Raw genomic sequence first — 14,851 nt, forward strand, 5'->3', positions numbered from 1 at the left:
GCTCAGGCAATTCACTCACCTCAGCCTCCCAAAGCGCGGGATTACAGGCTGAGCCACCTAACCCGGTTGGATCTTAAATTTTAACATCATTAGTTAGTCTCTTGTTTTCTTAAAAAGCAATTTGAACCAAATATCCAGCTTTTTAGCATCTCCTAAGTATAATCAATATGTACATATTGGAGTTAAGATACCAAGTTTAACTTAAAATTTTTAAAAACTCTCATTTAAATAAAATGTGACAGAAAAGCAAAGATGGGTAGTATAAATGTATTTTCTCTTTTTATCAAGATATAATTAGGTGGTTGTGTAATTTACATTCTAAGTACATGTGTAATTTGAGGGTCTTCAGCACATGTTTGATCATCCTTTTCATGACGTTCAGAAGTTACCCAAAAGTTCCTGGCTTAACTTGCCTTTGAGCAATCTGCCATCTGATTTAGAGGCAGTTGTCAGGACAGAAGACTTTTGAACGGAGGAGAAGAAAGATCCTCTTCATTTATTCACCTCCTATTATAAGACTCTTTCCCATTGCAGGGAGGAGATTCTGATTTTTTTTTTTTCCTCCCTTTTCCACAACAGGGACCTCTTTCATGCTCTGATTCATTTCTGGGAACAAAACCTTCACTGCCAAAGTCCACAGATGTAGTGGCAGAGAGAGCTACAATGAAAGCTTCTGTTTTATTCCTGTGAATTCACTTAAAATATTAAATACAAATGAATTCCCTACTATTCAAAGTTGTGCTTTCCCCTCTTAATCTAGCTAACTTTGCTTTCGTATATTTTCAAACTTTTCAAAGTAAGATTTGCTTCCTCACTATGGAACTCCAAATTTTAGCAGTGGAAGAAAGTATTTGGGTATATTGTTCCAAATTTACAAACCATTGAACATGGTTCCTCTAAATTAACCATATAGGATACTCTGATTCACTTTGATATAAACTTTAAAAGTCCAAATAACAGAACTATAAGAGTAAGGAAAATACCAAACAACATGAACATATCTTAGAGACTAAATATTCATAAAAGTAAAGATTAATTGCAACTATAATTGTTAATTGCATAAATGTCATAATATCTGTGATGAATAAAAGCTTTCATAAAGCTTTCCCTTTTTATTTTTAATGAAAGAATGACTAAATAATACTTTGTTTTACTCTGATTTCCATTATTTTGCCCAAAGCAAATTTTATCTTAAACATATCCTCATATGAATAGGTCATAAAAATGAAACTAATAAAATGAACCTAACCTTGTTGATATAATCACTGTTAAAATATTTCATTTTGTAATACTTTTCTACATGAACAGAACTCATAAGTTTTATTTTTAGTGTTCATTTTTACAAAAAAAAAATCCTTAAGGCATGAAAACAACTCATTCCTACATACAAAATTTTAATTATGCCTTAAAGATGTGTACTTTTAATTAACTGGTGACATTTCCTTTGTTCAATTATTATTGTTCTATACAACTGTCATAAACTTATAAATTTTAATTAAGGCTGCCCCAAACCTTAGTTATATAGTGTCCACATAAGAATTTGCCAAAAGGCTTAACCATAAGTAAACTAACAATGAACAAATCCATGAATTGCCCAGTGGGATTTGTTTAACAAATTAATATTTGTGTGGAGATAATGAAGTTCTATAGTCTATAATACCAAACATTGTTTTATAAAGCCACATTTTAAAAGTGAAAAATGCTTTGCAAATGACTTAATTGGATATTATACTATTATTAATTACTAGATACTATAAAACAATAAACTACATGACCATATCTCAGGTTGAATACATATGAGAACTCATTTGTATTGCTAACTTGAAATACATTTTTCAGCCGGGCTCGGTGGCTCAGCCTGTAATCCCGCGCCTTTGGGAAGTTGAGGTGAGTGAATTGCCTGAGCCCGCGGGTTTGCGACCCACCTGGGCAACCTGGCGAGACCTCATCTCTACAATAAATCAAAAATGAGCCGGGTGTGGTAGCACGTGCCTGTAGTTCCAGCTACTCGGAAGGCTGAGGCGGAAGGATCGCCAGAGCCCAGCAGGTCGAGGCTGCAGTGGCCGGGAGTGACAGAGTGAGACTCCAACTCAAAAAAAAAAGAAAAAAGAAAGCAATACATTTTTCTGACCATATTTATGTAAATCAAGATCTAATAATTTGGGTGCATTTATAAGATTGAAATATATATTTTAAGAATGCAGGAATATCTAGAAAAATGATTTGAACAAAACTTTGAGAGTTGTTTAGTATGAGCAATCCCTTTGGGTCCCCTCCCACTGTGGGAGCTTTTCTGTCCTCACAGTAAATCCTGCTTTCTCTCTCTCTGGCTAAAAAAAAAAAAGAGGTTTTCAGTATCTATATACAATTCAGAATCCATTAATAGGAGAGAAAATTCAATATTTTGTAGAGATTTGTCCCTATGAATTCATTGCAGTTTCAACAGATAGCCACACTTTGGAATTTCAGGCAGTTTAGTTGGCCTAAATATTTCTAAATATAAGTATAGGTAAATCATCTAGCCACAAAACAATGATTTTTCATTATCTTAATAAGAAAATTAAGTTACCAATTAAATAATAAAATCGCCAAGCAACTCATTTGGCATGAGAATAACTTCCTTAAAGGAGATGTTATCTACGTTACTAAAATGTAATCAAGCATTTCGTGAACTTGAATCCTCATTCACATATTCAGTAAAGAACCGTGCACTATAACTTTTCCTACAATAGTAAAATAGACTTTACTGTATGGTCTAGCTTTCCTTAAGCAGAAGAAAAATATGCGGTAAGGCTCCTATTCCCTTTAGTATTTCAATCGACCTCCTAATTTTTTTCAAATTGCTATTAAGTAGCTAGAATATCCTAATTATCAATTAATTATACGTCAAAAATATTTATAGACATACAACTTTTACTATTAGAATGCAAATCAGAAACAGCTTGGTTTCTCTAAACTCCATTGAAAATTCTTCAAGTGATTCGTTCAGTTAGCATTATGCTCAATGCTTCAAAGAATAGCAAAAGCAATAGAAGCAGTGAGAATTTTCAGTACAATAGAAATTAACCATGTAGGGAATGTGAAGATCATATAGATTGATTTTCCATTTGACTAACTAAATTTACATTTATGGTACTAAAATTAAATGTGCATAGATTGCACTCTAATAGTTGCATAATGTCCCTTGCACTGAATGTTGGAATTTGCAAATTAGATTTTTATTATTCATTGAGGCTATTTTTTTTCTCATGGGAGCATATTCTACATTTAATGGAAGTCAGTAGGAAAATATGTTTCAATGTTCATTTATGTGTTGCAGAGAACACTTTTACAAGCATGACTATTGCATAGCTTAATAACAATCTCAAGTGTACCCTAACATGTAGAAACTTGATGTTTTCAGAGCACATTATATACTACAATGAAATGCCAACAGAGTAATTATAATGAAGAAGCTGTTAAGATATTCTGGGATAGTTTGTTTTCATTTGAAATAAACAGGATTTGTAGGAACAATTGATTTTTTGGAGTTGGGAAACTCTTTGTGTAATAAAAAACTCAGACTTTGGAGTCAAACACGTAAGTCTTGACAAACTGACTCTACTAATCATTCCAATTCATGTCAAAACATCTATAAGCATTGCACCTGTCACATAGCATATGCTCAACACATGGTAATGATCATTACCATTGGTTAATTGTACGGCTTGAACTTTGATATTCTAAATTTAGAACAAAATCCATTGATTATGTAGAATTAATTATTAAATTTAATTTTATTGATGTATTCTTCGTTGAGATACCAGGAATTACATTTGGAACAGGATCTATTTTCATTATATTTTTCACCTATAAGAAAAAATGCAAATAGTTTGAAAATATAATAACATTTAGAGATATACCTAGAGCTGATGGTGTGCAAGTTCCTCCATTTTGACAATAGTTGGTACAGTGGTTAACTTCACATCTTTCTCCTGAATAACTAGGCCAACAGTGACACCTCAAATCACCCTTCTCATTTAAAATGCATCTTCCTCCATTTTCACAAGTCAGTTTACAAGAAGCATCTAGTCACAAGAAAAAAGTTCAAATTAACATATTTTTCAGGTGATAATTTGACAAGAATAATTCAAATAAAATACTTAAGTGCTAGCACTTTTTAAATAAAATAACTACCCCTAAGTACAAAAGTAGAAAAAAATTAAATACAATGTGAAAACAGAAAAATAGATTCCTGTTATTGAATGGTGAATACAATTATTAAATTATCTTGTGCTCTTCTTTAAATTTAAAGCACTACTAACCATTTGTTTTATTTGTTGAATATTAAATAATAAAGCTTGCTGAAACTTTCTAAAAGAATATCCAACCAAGAAACTGTATTTATGATATGAATAAACCATAGCTTATATTTTCCAACCAAGAAATTATCTTTATGATGTGGACAAACATAGCTTACTACAACGCGTGTGTGTGTGTGTGTGTGTGTGTGGTTGTGTGTGTGTGTGTGTGTGTGTGTGTGTTTATTAACCATACATAAATGTCCCAGATTAAGAGTCATTTAAATTTGGTACAAGACAGTGATAGAACAATGCCGAAACATTTCCTTATGTATCATTAGCTTTAAATTATTTCATACAATCTATTTCATGACATTCTGACTGAAAATAAGAAAGGTTGGACATTCCTTCGAATAACAAAAATAATTTTTATAAGTATGATTTATAATGAAGATTAGTTTGGAATCATTTTCCAGGTTCTTTTGCTATGTGTGTTGATATGATCTTGCTCCATTAGAAACATGGCCTTACTTTGAGCAGGACGCAATGTCCAATGGAACAAAATGTTTGAGAATATTTTAATAGCATTTAATTCTAGAATATGCCTTCTATTAAGTCATGTCTATTTTATAGTGAAACTAGTTAAATAAAAATAATCTATATTCCTTATTCAAGATACACTAGTACATTCATAGCAGAAACTTGAATATGTCACTGCATTGATCACAATAACATCTTAAAGAATATCTTAAAATGACACAAGGATTCAAGTATCACTGTCATAAATTATAGGTACTATCTGTAGTGCCACACAATTCTGAGACTTGCCTCATTGCACAGCAAAGTTCTGATTCTTTTCCATGTAGGTAGGCTTCAGGTTGGCATTACTAAAGTTTGCATTTGTAAAAAGAAGAACTCTCTCATGAGGTAATACGTATAACATAAAAAAAAATTACAGTGCAGTAATGAAACCTGTGCTTAGGTCCTAGTTCTGCCACTTGCTAGGCACAGAAGTTTATCTGAGACTCAGTTATTTCACCTTAAAATGACCTTAGTAATAAGTGTAAAGCTTAACCCGAATTTGTCACAAATATTAAATCATAATTTTGAAAACAAGGTGAAATTCTGAAACTTTGCAAATATTATATACATAAGCATATATCATAAACACAAATGAAAATTTGACTTCCAGCAATTTTCTACTATATCTAGTGAAATAAGAAGATGAAGGGCTGAGAGGGCTGGGACTACAACATGTATTGCTAAATTTCAGAAGGCAATTGAGACACTCATTTGGTAAAGTGACCAAGTAACATTGACTAAGGGTAGCATTCAAGCAGAATAGCATCTATGAAAGTCAGAAGGTTAGCATTGGAGGAAATAAGTGAACGTCGCTGTGATTGGACCTGACTTTAGAGAGCATGAATGAAGGAATTATAAGTGGTAAGATGCTATGAAGAGATAAGCAGCAAGTAAGAGAAGATCCTTAGATCTTAGACTTTATCCCATAATAATGGAGCCTTCAAAGAGTCTAAGTCTGATAATGAAGGTACTGACAGAGGTTAAGCTGAAGGCAGGGAGATTATAAGGACTTTGTCTAAATTATCCTGGCTAGGTAACATGATGACCTAAAATAATATGGAATAGATAAACAAGGATGTATTTTAAAGGAAATTGAGAGGCAAAAATCACATCAATGTTGTATAAAGAGAACGCGAGAAAATTAAGGATGGTTCTTTAGTCTTTGACTAGGACAACTAAGTGGGAACAAAAAGATAATAAGCTTTGGCATATTAAATTGGAGATGCCTATACAAATGCAAATTGAAATCTCCAGAAAATAATTGAATATAGGAGTCAGACTCTTGAGAAATATTTGGAATAGAAACATGCTTGCTAAATTTAAAATTTACCCAAACTTTTCTAACTCATTCAGCATTATATGTCCTAATAAAGGCTGTAAACGTGAACGGTGAAGATAAACATTTAAGGCACTATGATCATAGCTGATATTATTATGGGGCTACCCATTTTCAGCTGTAAGTTCTACGAACACCACAAAGATAGTCAACATTCCTACATGTTGGGGCATCTGCATCCCTATAACCTGCCTCATTAGGCATCAGACATTTAAAAGTTCAACACTGCTTGATAAAATAGAAGTGGAGTTACATTCTTTCAAAGCCTACAGTAATACTTACATAATGAAAAAGAAGACTGCTTTTGTCAATAACTAAATCACCCTCAGAAGCCAAGCTCTAGTAATTATAATCAACTATAGGAAAGAGCAGGTGAAAACTTCCCCCAAAATAAGCAATATTTGAATTTCAAATTTTTTACATGAAGATTAAAAATATTCAGTGTGCTCATCATTTAACAATAGCAGCTAGAGAAAGGCAAGTAATTATAAAGAGCTGAAAACTTGCCTATATCGAATGCTAATGTCAGAAAAAAATTAATTGGCATTTATCTACACCAATCAATAATTCTGAAATCCACTTATTTATGTTCTAACTCAAGTGATCTGAATTGTCTATTATCAAGTGTTATAATATGTGTAGAGGTCAATTTGAATATTTTTAACACTCTGATTAAATTTAAGATTTTCTTTTAAATTACAAGAATGAACTGCAAGGATATTTCTGGAATGATTCTATTTTAAGTAGGACTGAAAGCGCAAAATACATCTCCAAAAAAAGTCAGATTTTGAATGAGTGTGCATATCTAGATAAACAAGTTTCCTACTTTCAAGCATAAAAATAATATAATTTGGTGACTTAGTGCAGCAAAAAACTTATTTCATTTTCTTACCTTCTTGATAGTGACAGATTTATCTTAGAGTGCTATGTGTCTTTTTGCAAAGCATTGTGCTAAGCATTTTTTGTATGCTCTTGTTAATATGTCCAATAACTCTGAAAATGAGTACTGTGGGTGACACAGACACATGGGAGTATATTTGTGTGGTGGTTAACAGAGTGGACCATCTAAGTTCACTTTTGGGTACTATCATTCACTATGTAATGTTAGGCCATCAAATGAACCTCTCAACGCATCAATTTTCTTCTCTGTAAAATAAGGGAAATTACAGCATAGTATCACTGGGGCTTTGTGAATATTAAAATAAAAAATATATACAAAACACACATAGAATCATGCCTTGCTTATAAGCCCTCAAAATATTTATTATTATCAGTGGTAGTAGTAAAGTAGTATTTATTATTAATTTAATGTTACACAGAGGAAATTAAGACCCAGAGAAGCTGGTATAAAGTTCAAAGTCAACAAAGTTACTTAAGTGTTTGAAGGTCATCCTATAGGAAATTCTAACTGATTTTCTAATTGGATAATCATCTGAAGTTTTAACTCTGCCTCTTCTGTGGCTTATATAACAACTATCCATACAAATATCTACTTATTGGTGTTTCTATCATTCTTCATATTTTCAACCTGTTCAGTTTTGCATACCCAAAGCTTATAGAATATATATTAACTGGAAAAGCTATGATAGTTATAGACACCAAGTGCTTGGAAAAGGTCAAAATCTTCGGATTGCTTGTAATCCCATACAGGCAGTAGAAAAACCTATATTAGGGTGGAGATGCTGACTAATGGCAAAGACAGTGTTCATGTGAGGTGTTCATTCTGGCAGAGGGAATTACAAAAGGTAGGAAATCCTGCTATGAAGGGATTTTAAGTTTTTATTTCATTGTAAAATATTTGCTATGATCCTCAGGTGATTTTGGAGTACTTTATTCTTGCCTGTGGCATAAAATTTAGTGAGTATAGATTTTCTTTTTTTTTTTTAACAACAGTTTGTACCTTTATGACTAATGTCTTAAATATGAGGCAACTGATTGTCAGTCTACCTTAATATTCAAAAGATATCTCTTCTTTCATGTTCCTATTATACTACTTTGCTTTTAATTTCATTTTAAAAAATTTTTGCTATGTAGTACTTAATATCTGAAATAACGTTTCAACATATTATTGTTCATTGCAGCCTCTAGCTTCTAGAATATAAACTGCTTGAATGAAGAAATCTTATCAGTTTTGTTTCTAAGTTGGTTCTTAGTTTTGAAATTAGTGTTATGCCTTGCTCATAAGTTCTCAAAGTACTTAGTAGTAGTAGTAGTAGTAGTAGTAGTAGTAGTCGTAGTAGTAGTATTGAGTACTAGTATTGTACATTACACCGAGAAAACAGACTTAGTTTCTAAAGTAGTGTTTGGCACACAGGGAGGTAAATTTACTAAGTGAACAAATAGATTTTTGGGTTGGGTTTAAACTCATAAAAGAATGGTATCCTCAAAAATATTATTGCCCTCTCTAATACAAGAGCCATATAAAAATGTATTGTGATTCTGTCTTCAAAGTTCATGATCTATTGTTAAATCCATGTGTTTCATGCTGTTCCATGCTGCTTTGTGAAAAAATGCAGAATGAATTGATAGGAGGTCTTCTCCAGAGAGAATAACTTACACAGGCGTTCAAGAACCTTTGATAACAAGGCAGCTAAATTGATGATGTAACGGGTATTTCTTCGTAGATTCAAGAGTCATTAAAAATTTATTATAAGGGTTAATTCATTATTTACAGAATAATGAAGTATACCTACCTAACAGGTTGTCATCATTGCAGGTGCCATTAATCAAATATTTTCCTTCTGGACATACACAGGTAGCCCCAGAAGGATTCAGCAAACAGAGGAATTCACATGCTAAATCCAAGCATGGATTGGGTACTGGTTAAACATAACAAAAGAATACAAAGAAATGCATAGGTATGTATACAATAAGCCTCAAAAACATAAAATTCAGTAAGGTGGAATGATTAATTGGCAATGTTGAAAAGTAACATCACATTTCTACTGAGAGTATTTCATTTTCATGCTACCATTCTCCTTCATAGGTGCAGAAACATTACTGTCCAATGTCCATCATTAATAGGATTTTTGCCTTAATTATACTTTCTAAAAGGAAGAAGAAATTATTAAAATCTATACTTTGCTACTCTTCCTTGTGACTAATTTCTTTTTGGCAAAAGAGTTGGGCTTAGGAACAGAAGTACAGTTAGGGACTATGTTTAAACGTTAAGTCAACTGAAGTCTTTGGGGATCTAACCTTCATTTTAGATCTTCTCAGGACCATTCTAACAGAAGCGATATAATCCTAGTATTTACAAAGGCTTAAAATCCACATGCATTTGTCAGTTCAGTGCACAAACAAAATATATGACTTTTTTCCTAAAAACCATGTTTAAAATGACTTATTTTCCATTAGGTAGGAGTTTGTGTGCATGTATACACATATACATAAAAGAATGGCATCCTCAAAAGTATTATTGTTTTTCTTTTTTTTGAGTTGGAGTCTCACTCTGTCGCCCAGACTGGAGTTTCTAATATAAGAGCTATATAAAAGGTCTTATGATTTTGTGACTTCAAAATTATTGATCTATTGTTAAGTGTATGTAAGAGTTCTATGTTGTTTTGTGAAAAAAATGTGGAATGAATTGATAGGAAGTCTTCTCCAGAGAGAATACTGTATATAAGCATTCAAGAACCGTTGATAACAAGGCAGCTAAATTGTTTTGTCTAAATTCATATCTAATCAACATTTTTTACAGCCATAGCTGATATTTAACCTTTACTAGAGATTATTTCATTAGAATGGAATGGGAATGGCACTTAGGTGTCTGAACTGGTGGCCATAAAAGTGGCTTATATACATATACATATATACATATAGATACATATATTCAAGGCAGGGTTTTATTTATTTACTCTACATGAATTTGGTAATATTTGACTATAAATATGAGTTATACAGAACTAGAGGATTAGATGACATGTTCTCATATTAACCTTGGAAGCTTATATGCCAAAATATTGGTAAAGAGCAGCAGACTTTTAATAGAATTTGAGTAAGTTTTGAGGAAACTGTACTTTGTTTCAATCTGTCTCCAAAATGGATTTGAATAAATATCAATTGTTATCCTTCCAGATAATTTCATAAACATGATAAAATTCCTTTTTATTTGTAATAATTAGTAATTATAAATGACTCAAACCGTTTTTTGGAGAGTGACCTGATACATAAAGATGGATCATTAGAATTTCAGCCATGCTATTTTTTTTCCACTTTATTCTTCAATAATTTTTATGGCTATGTTTGAAATATACTTTTCAGGATACTTACTTCAATGATTTATCTACTGTCTTCTAGGACACAGTAATAATAACGTCATAAGCAATAAATCAGAGAAAATACCACTCTTGGGAAGAGTTCTTTTTGGATATATTTAAGGATTGAATGTTAATGCTATGAAAACTACTTGCTTATCAGTAATAAGAGTCAAAATGGCTAATGATGAACCTCCTTACTTGCCTAGCTCATATACAGATTCATACAGTTTTATTAAGTATTTTAGAAACACAGAATAACATAGTTTTTTTTTATAGCAAAGTCAATTGTAATGCCAGGAAAACACACCCAAATTTTGAAAAAGTTTCCTGTTATGGCAAACATGGAAACTTTTGCATCATCTATATCTTGACTCTAATGATTTGAAAATTATTAAATGATGTCAAATAGCAAAATGCTGTCACAATTAGAGTGTCTTAACTTACTGGGGCTAAGATACTGAAATCATTAAGATATTTTGAAATATATTTTTGAGACGTATAAGGAAAAAATTTACCAATACAGACAAATTTAAAGAATATTATACTTACAGTCAAGTTGTTTATAGCGATGAGAAATCAAAACACCTTTTGTTTTATCAACATCTAAAGCTAGGTACTCTACTGGACCATGGCCAAATTTTTGTACTCGAAATACACCATTTTTAGGTCCTGCGCCATATATATAATCTTCAAAGATATCAATCCTATGTGGATGTAACAAACCTGGAATTTTTAAAAAATGTTTATGAACGCTGTGATGCATAGACTTACACTTAAAAAATAAGTGAGTTATCCAATATCGTATAGAAAATCCTAATACTTCTCTTGAAAAATAAATTTTCAGAATTAGAATATTTTTAATATTAGCTGTAAAGTTGTTAGAATTAATTTCTCAGCAGCAGGAATATGCAAGGTACTAAACCAGTCACTCAGAACATAAATAATATTTCTATCATTACTTTAATCATCTTCACCACCACAAAGCATTTTCTGGAGATTTATTATTTACTGAGTAGTCTTCTCTGCTAGAAAACAAAAGAAAAGTCTATGTACAGGTCAACCTCATCTGTAGCACAAAAACAGGCAGTTCACAGAACTCAGTTTGTGTTCTGGACCAAATTAATAATCAAATTATACCTCCTGAATGACTGATATATTAAGCAATCATGAGTTGATTTTAAAGAGTAAAATCAAAAAATAATATTTGACATTACAACTGTCTATTTTAGAAATGGGTTAAAAAACTGATAAACGAAAATCATTCATCTGACTAGTTAAGCTAAAAATAAGTAGCCATCATTTTTCACATTTTTGACTATTACCTTAAGAAATTGTATCAAAAATTATTCTAACATTGAAAATGAAACTTGAAACTGGTAAAATGATAACATTTATATGGTTTTAAAGTTATCTAAAGGTAGTTGAATATAAATTCTCTTTATTTTAATATATTTTCTTCAGTGTTTCATGAAATAGTAAAAGCTGAAACAGATTAGTTTTCTTGTAATCAACTACAGAAATATGGACTTTTTTTTCTTCTAGGGTCATTAATAGAAAACACACATGCACTTTAGGCATAAGCACAATAAAAATTGGATTTAATTACTTAAAACTTTTCTCTTTTTAACAAAAGCTGGAAGCAAAACTATATTCTGTAAATTCAAGTGCATACACAGTAATGAATAATTTGTGGTAGAAAACAGTTTGCAGGAAGAGGTTAGAGTAGGAAAAGGAAAGTGAAACAGAAAGGGAATAAATTAGATTTCGCAGGAAGTACTGCCAGGTGAGGACGTGTAAAGCATAGAAGAGAGTCAAAAAATGAGAGTAAAACATAGGGGGCAGGCAGAGAGGCAGGTCTAAAAAGGGTGCAGTGACAGAAGAACAAGAATGTATTCTGAGGTCACCAGTAGTAGAGTTAAATTGTCATTGTTTACACTGATTTTCACTTGGATAAGGGTATCCTTAACTAGTAATAATTGTTACCATGATGCCTACTACCTACAAGGATTCATTTCCTGCTCACTGCCCCTGCAATTTGAAATAAAAATTAGTGTTTACAAGTGTTAATCCTGACAGCCAAACGTGTTCTGCTCAGAATGGAATAGCCAGAAAAGCAAGAAAATGAAATTATTTTCTGTGTCTGGGGCAGCAATGTCCTTGCTTGTCCAGGTCAATAAACTATTCTGTCCTGGACTCTTTCTCATGGAAGTAGGAATGAAAATTTTAAGTAAATGCAAGAGTGGTAGATCTTAAAAAGAAAGAATTTAAGGAAATCCAGAATGCAAAGCTTTCATACTCATATTTATGCATTATTATTTAATATTCTAAATGACAATGAACACAAAAGTGCATCCACACCTTGTTTGCTGCTGACAGACACCACGGAATCAGAGCCATCATACAGAACGCTGCCAATGATGGACAGCTCAAAGTCAGCCCAATAAATGCGTTCACTAAAATAATCCACAGCCAGACCTGCAAAGTCAACACACACAAAGAATAAAAATAAATGTAAAAATATGTTTTTGCTTCTTATTGTAGAATTACGGTTGTCATTCTTCTTCAAGCATCACAGAAATTATCTGGTATACATCATAATTCTCTGGAAATCAGATAAATTAAAATAGCACAATCTTTGTCTCAAACATGTGTTCAGATTACATAGCATTTATGTAATAAACTATAGTAAAAATGCTACTTTGCATATAAAAAGCTACCCGCAATAATTTTTTGTCCATGCTACCCATTTCTTAGTTATGTTTATTCTTTAATAGACTATTCCATAAAATTTCAGTTTTTATCTTTATAATGTACACTGAATGAATTCATTATTGACATTGCTTATCCGATCATTATCTAAAATAATTTGGTATAATTAATGATTTTCTGAATACCTTTAGGAAAATAGTACAATTTTCAGAAAATTAAAGGTTAGTAGACTTAATCATCGACATTTTTACCTATTTAGAGTTGACCTACACTGTTGTTGAACACCTGTGTGCATGCTGAAGTTTAATGTGACTAAAATTGAAGCTTATTACAGGAAAGAATGAATAGTGAAGTCTTCAGTTAAAGTTCTAGGGGTGCTTACATTAATTTGCTCTGAGACTTCTCGCCTTTATTTTCATCACAGGTATATGTCAGTGAATAACAATGGACTGAAATAATATGTGGTTAAAAATCAGGTTTTTCTATATGTTTATTTTTTGTATTTTTTATTTCCTAAACGTAATTGAAGTCCAGCATTTTTTTACAGAAACACTTAGAATAAACACTTAGAATATCTAATATAGTAAATTTCTTATAATATAGAGGAGTAAAATCTATGACACATGGATTCTATAAGCCTTTACTGTTGTAGTCTAATTTTTGCCACAGAGTTAGTCTTAAAAAAAAAATTATTTTGAAGATGTGGGGTACAATTCAGGGTTAGGTATACAAATGTTCATTATGCAGGTATCCTTGTTGATGAGGTGTGCCCTGCTCCCCTTGGCAGTTTCCCACTACTGCCAATCCCATCCCACTCCCCACCCCCGGCAGTTTCCAACTACTGCAGAGTTAGTCTTTAGATATGACATATTACATACTTTGACACAAAACAAAAGTTAAGTACTTTTAGCAGCTGACAAGCTTTCCCAATCAGAACATTCAATAAACAACTGAGGCACACCTCAATGGCAAGGAAACTAAATGAAAGGTATTTTTGAACCTGTGTTAAACATACATTACTGTGCAGACAGACCAAGACTTAATAATCATAATTTTAAAATTCATTTAAAAAATCATTTGTAAATAATCCTTCAGTTAAATATATAGATCTGACCCAAATGTGATCAAACTAACTTTAAATATTATTCCTCAAGTAAGGTATAGAGATGTATTGTGGCCAATCAGACTTTGGGAAATGAATTAACAATCAAGTGGTCTATGTTTTACTAGTTTCTGCTCAGTGATTGATTTGCATGTGGAGTCATGTTAGGAGTTGTGTTTTTGGATTTTCATGTGTAGTTACAAGTAACATGAACCCTAGAATGATACACTTTCCTGTTGCTGCCATTATAGTTTAAAATAGTTGTCTAAGAAGAATTGAAAGTACACTTCCTTCTCCTCTACCAATAAATAAATAGATAAAACAAAAGCCCATCCCTAATAAAAATTAAGGTTACCCTTAAGAAATACTAAATTGGTAATCACAGAAAAGAAGAAAACAATTAGCCGGGCTCAATGGCTCAGCCTGTAATCCCGCGCTTTTGGGAGGCTGAGGTGAGTGAATTGCCTGAGCCCGCGGGTTTGAGACCCGACTGGGCAGGCGAGAACTTATCTCTACAATAAATAAAAAAATTAGCCGGGCGTGGTAGCGCGCGCCTGTCGTTCCAGCTACTTGGAAGGCTGAG

At 32.2% G+C, this 14,851-nt stretch overlaps 1 protein-coding gene across 1 annotated transcript in view; it reads right to left on the minus strand.

The window, feature by feature from the left end:
* Positions 1–14,851, minus strand: part of LRP1B (LDL receptor related protein 1B) — a 1,912,798-nt gene that overhangs the window by 75,996 nt on the left and 1,821,951 nt on the right. Inside the window, exons 80-83 of the mRNA XM_008055101.2 lie at positions 12,816–12,932; positions 11,007–11,180; positions 8,892–9,017; positions 3,903–4,067 (exon numbers count right to left, since the gene is read on the minus strand). Of these exons, the coding sequence (XP_008053292.1) occupies positions 3,903–4,067; positions 8,892–9,017; positions 11,007–11,180; positions 12,816–12,932 (582 nt within the window). The remainder of the gene's footprint in view (positions 1–3,902; positions 4,068–8,891; positions 9,018–11,006; positions 11,181–12,815; positions 12,933–14,851) is intronic.

The sequence above is a fragment of the Carlito syrichta genome, unplaced genomic scaffold (assembly GCF_000164805.1).
Source record: "Carlito syrichta isolate Samal-C Ts95f unplaced genomic scaffold, Tarsius_syrichta-2.0.1 Scaffold301673, whole genome shotgun sequence".
NCBI classification, from domain to species: Eukaryota; Metazoa; Chordata; class Mammalia; order Primates; family Tarsiidae; genus Carlito; species Carlito syrichta.